A 5,208-nucleotide genomic window follows, 5' to 3' on the forward strand; every position below is an offset into this window, starting at 1 on the left:
ACATTCGTCTGCTGGGATTGTAGTAACAATATTAACTGTGGTGTTTTGGAAACTATCGATGCTTACCTTTTGTGAGGTAAATTTGATGACAGGATTTATTATATTCCTGTGCTGACTCCGTCGGTGCTGCAGGTGGCGCTGTGAGCCGTGCGCTGAACCGGATCCGTGTTGCCAAGTCTGTGGTTTTCCCGCGGAATTGTGCTACTTTAACACTGTTTCCGCGGGTTGAAGCGACCCCAATAACGTGATATTTAGCCCCTGGAATGCGAGTTGTATTGGGGAACCCCGCCAAAAACCGTGTATTTTACTCCCCGGAACGCGATTCTGAGTAGAAATTAGGCGGGTTTTCTTGTGAAAACCTGGCAACCCTGAGTTACCGGACTCGGGAAGATGGCGGCGGCCGCCGGAGCGCTTCTTCCCGGTGACGGGATCGTGATCGCGGGAAAACTCTACTCGGGGGTCGCGCTCACGCTGGACACCTGCCTGCTGCCGCACGAGAGCGCGCACTGCAGCCCCTCGCGCGTGCACGGACTGTCCGCGCGCACAGAGGAGCGGCTTCGGAACCGGATGTGCGAGATGATCCAGAGCGCGGGAATTCTGCTCCGCTTGCCTCAGGTCGACTGGGCGCGCTTTTCTGTTGCCTAGCAACGACTCATCACCCCGACTTTTCAAAAAGAAACCGCGCTCGAAACTAGTTTAAGCTGGCTCTCAGTCTGGTCTCAAACTGGTCTGGTTTGAGATGGTTTTGGGTTGTGATCAGCTGCTTGTAAAGAAAGTCCAGTCGGTCAACCGGGTGAAACCCACCCTGGGAGACTAGTTAAGACCAGTAAACCAAGTGCTTTTCAGCATCTAAAGAAACACTTCAGACAATAACAACACTAAAGTGCAACGAGTGGCTGTTGCTAAGAGCTCAAAACTACTAGTTTTGAGTGTTTAAACTAGTTTTTCAGTCACTTATTTCCATACTAACTTAAGGTTTCACATGCTAGTAGCATTAACACACTAGGTGCGTCCCAAATCGCGTACTTATGCACTATTCTGTGATGTTTTGTAGTATAAATAGTGCGAGTAGTGCGTTCACACTGAAAATTCCCAAAAGAAAAAGTGCACTTTAAATACCCGGATGATTTAAATAAAAACTAAGGCCGTTTCTCAAACGGAAGGCTGCGTCCGCCGGAGGTCGCATTTGTAGACTGCATACGTCATAAAGAAGATCTTATTTTAGAATTTTAACAGTTGTAAATTTGAGCATTATTCTTGGTTAAGTGTAAATTGTTGTAATATGCTTATGACTCGCGAATGTAATGCTCAGTTAACTGAAATAAACCAGGCTGCAAATGCGACCTCAGGAGGATGCAGCCTTCCGTTTGAGAAACGGCCTTAGTGTTGAACACGTGATACAATCAACTGTCGCAGCTTTAATTACGTGGTGAATGAGGGAGGGGCTATCAGCTACATGGTCGAGTATGTAGTGCAGAAGTAAATAGTGTATAACTGCGTTATTTGGGACACTGTTATAGTTGGTTATGTTTTAAGTGTTCTTTATTGTTTTATCAGGTTGCCATGGCAACAGCCCAGATCCTGTTCCATCGGTTCTTCTACTGCAAATCGTTCGTGAGACACTGCGCGGAGGTGAGACGCTAATAGTCCACTTTAGACCTTCTGCTAACCGTAAGTAACTTTGCAACTACATGTCAAGTTACAAAGTTGTTACAAGTTGTTGTAAAAGTTACAACAAGTTACAAAGTTACAAAGTTACATGTTGCAAAGTTACTTACAGTCAGCAGAAAGTCTAAAATGGACTATGGAAATGTAACGCCTCTGGACTAGCCGTCTGGCTCTCGCGTATGACCTCATGACCTTTGACCCTGTCGCAGACGGTGGCCATGGCGTGTCTTCAGCTGGCGTCTAAGATCGAAGAGGAGCCGCGGCGCGTGAGGGACGTGCTGAACGTCTTCCAGCACCTCAAAGACGCCGCAGGAGACAGGTAACGCTGACCGTACCGCGTGTGCGCGAGTCTGCCGTGTGTTCTGATGCTGTGGTGTCTCCGTCAGGCGCCGCGGCCCCATGCTGCTGGACGACGGCTACGTCAGCCGCAAGAGCGACGTGATCAAAGCAGAGCGGCGTGTCCTGAAAGAGCTCGGCTTCTGCGTCCACGTCAAACACCCGCACAAGGTCAGGCTGCTGCGTTTTCACACGCATGTCCTGCATTTTAGGCCAGAATCATGCTTTTCACAAAAGCATGCAAATTCTTTGCTAATGCATCTCAAGCTTGCGTGCCACAGTTAGACTGGTGCATTTTTTATGAGCATATCCTGCATTTTAGACCAGTAATGTACCTTTAATGCATGTTTGCAGATTCTGGGGTAATACATTGTGGGTTTGCCTGCCATGGTTAAACTGATGCATTTTCACATGCACATCCTGCATTTTAGGCCAGAAATTTTCTTTTTACACAAGTATGCAAATTTTGAGGTAATGCATAGCAGGTTTGCATGCCACGGTTAGACTGATGCATTTTCACATGCATATCCTGCATTTTAGGCCAGAAATTTTCTTTTTACACAAGTATGCAAATTTTGAGGTAATGCATCGCAGGTTTGCATGCCACGGTTAGACTGATGCATTTTCACATGCATATCCTGCATTTTAGGCCAGAAATTTTATTTAAATGCAAGTATGCAAATTTTTAACTGACGCATTTTATTTACACACAACCTCAGTTTTACACCAGAAATTAAAATTTTACGCAAATATGCAAATTCTTTGCTAATGCATCGCAAACTTACATACCACAGTTAGATTGGCACATTTTCACATGCGTGTGCTGCATTTTAGGTGAAAAACATGCTATTTTTTGCAAGTACAGTTGAGGTCAAAAGTTTACATCCCCTTGATTCTTAATACTGTGTTGTTACTCGAATGATCCACAGCTGTGTTTATTTGTTTAGAGATAGTTGTTCATGAGTCCCTTGTTTGTCCTGAACAGTTAAACTGCCTGCTGTTCTTCAGAAAAATCCCCCAGCTGTGGCACATTGTTTGGTTTTCCAGCATTTTTGTGTATTTGAACCCTTTCCAACAATGACTGTATGATTTTGAGATCCATCTTTTCACACTGAGGACAACTGAGGGACTCATACACAACTATTACAGAAGGTTCAAACGCTCGCTGATGCTCCAGAAGGAAAAACCATGCATTCAGAGCCGGGGGGTGAAAACTTTTGAACAGAATGGAGATGCGTCCGTGCACTGGCGCATCGTATGTTTCTGGCCTTACCCGTCAAACGCCCGTCAGGTGAGCGTGTTCTCAGAGCGTGTTACCTGTGCAGGTGATCGTGATGTATCTCCAGGTTCTGGAGTGTGAGAAGAACACCAGATTGCTTCAGATGGCCTGGTGAGATCCTCAACTCAGTTGGTCTTAAACATTGTGCTGAAAACGACTCAGTGGCGTTAATTATAACCGTCTGTCTGTGTGTCTGAAGGAACTACATGAACGACAGTTTGAGGACTGATGTGTTTTTGAGGTTCAGGGCTGAAACAATTGCGTGTGCGTGTATCTTTCTTTCTGCACGGGTTTTACAGGTGAACACACACACACACACACACACACATGCTAACAATATGTTTTATCCCTTCACTCTTCCATTAAACCTGACCTTCGCACTGTTTCTCTGTCGTCAGATCCCTCTGCCAGACCAGCCGCCCTGGTTCTTGTTGTTTGGGGTGTCAGAACAGGACCTGATAGAGATCAGTTGTTGTATTCTGAGGCTGTACACGCTGCAGTGTGAGTCGCTGGCAGCTCTGCTGCAGCAGGTGGAGGAGATGCGTTCAATATTGGACGCTCAATATAACGCGAGCAAACAAGCAGGACTAGTGTCTACGACTGAAACCCCGACAGCCGGTTTCTCTCCTGCGTCTAAAGCTGGTGGGTTCATATACAATAGCCACCATGTATTGTCCTATCCTAACAAACCATACATCAATGGAAAGATTATTTATTCAGCTTTCATGATGCAAAAAATTGACCCTTATGACTGGTTTTGTGCTCCAGGGTCACATATACGTCTGCATACTGCATACAGTGTCACTAGTTATTAAAGAACGTCATGCGGTGCGCTAGTGTTTCACATGTTTCTCTCTCAGGAGGAAGCGTCTGAGTCGCAGCGATGAAAGGCGAAATGCTCGCTGCATCCCGTCGCCCCCCAGACGCAGGTAAGCCCTCACCTGTCTCGCGCACACCTGAGTCAGTCCTCGCGGAGGAGTTTGACCTGTCTGTGTTTCAGGCGCAGTCGCAGCGTTTCTTCTCCGTCTCCTGGACGCACAAAGTCCCACAGACACCGGCAGAGGGAACGGGAACGAGCGCGGAAAAAGACATATTCGTCTAACAGGAGATGATGTCATCGGGTCGGGGGAGGGGCCAAAACTGACCAATCAAACTGCCTTGAAAGATAGTGTTTTGTATTGTGTATTAGAGCTGCACGATTAATCGTTAAAAGATCGCGATCTCATTTCTAAATGACAACGATTCGCCCGTGTCTATTAAACCTTTGACAAAGTGTAACCGGAACATTTAAATATACGTTCGTGCTGCCGCTGACACACAGAGCAAACATTTAACGTTACCATGTTTGGGTAAGAAACAGCTTCACAAACAGTCTTTTCAACTACACGCACAGTATTATTTCTGTCTTAATTTGTATTATCACAGAAATACTGGGATTAAAGTTTATAGTTCAGATATAAACATTGATGTCTATGGTAACGATCAAAATAGAGCAAATCCCCTTTTGAAAGTAACTGGCGCGTCAAATAACGTTTGTGTCGGTTGCATTGTTTCGCAACTAGGTGGCGACAAGTGACTGTTTAAAAATGTATTTGTAACTGAATCATTCATTCAAGAGATTCGTTCAAAAACGCTGAATCATCCAGTAATGAGTCACTGAATCATTCATTCAAGAGATTCGTTCAAAAATGCTGAATCATCCAGTAATGAGTCACTGAATCATTCATTCAAGAGATTCGTTCAAAAACACTGAATCATCCAGTAATGAGTCACTGAATCATTCATTCAAGAGATTCGTTCAAAAACACTGAATCATCCAGTAATGAGTCACTGAATCATTCATTCAAGAGATTCGTTCAAAAACACTGAATCATCCAGTAATGAGTCATTGAATCATTCATTCAAGAGATTCGTTCAAAAACACT

General features: G+C 45.0%; 1 protein-coding gene across 1 annotated transcript in view; it reads left to right on the top strand.

Moving 5' to 3' along the window:
• The first annotated feature begins 259 nt into the window (after positions 1-259).
• The window catches only part of LOC107722965 (uncharacterized), an 11,125-nt gene continuing 6,176 nt past the window's right edge, over positions 260-5,208 (top strand). The window contains exons 1-4 of the mRNA XM_016531471.1: positions 260-615; positions 1,558-1,632; positions 1,878-1,987; positions 2,055-2,175. Coding sequence (XP_016386957.1) covers positions 391-615; positions 1,558-1,632; positions 1,878-1,987; positions 2,055-2,175 — 531 coding nt within the window. The 5' untranslated portion in view covers positions 260-390. The remainder of the gene's footprint in view (positions 616-1,557; positions 1,633-1,877; positions 1,988-2,054; positions 2,176-5,208) is intronic.

Source organism: Sinocyclocheilus rhinocerous, unplaced genomic scaffold (assembly GCF_001515625.1).
Source record: "Sinocyclocheilus rhinocerous isolate Xijiao unplaced genomic scaffold, SAMN03320098_v1.1 scaffold223, whole genome shotgun sequence".
Classification (NCBI taxonomy): Eukaryota; Metazoa; Chordata; class Actinopteri; order Cypriniformes; family Cyprinidae; genus Sinocyclocheilus; species Sinocyclocheilus rhinocerous.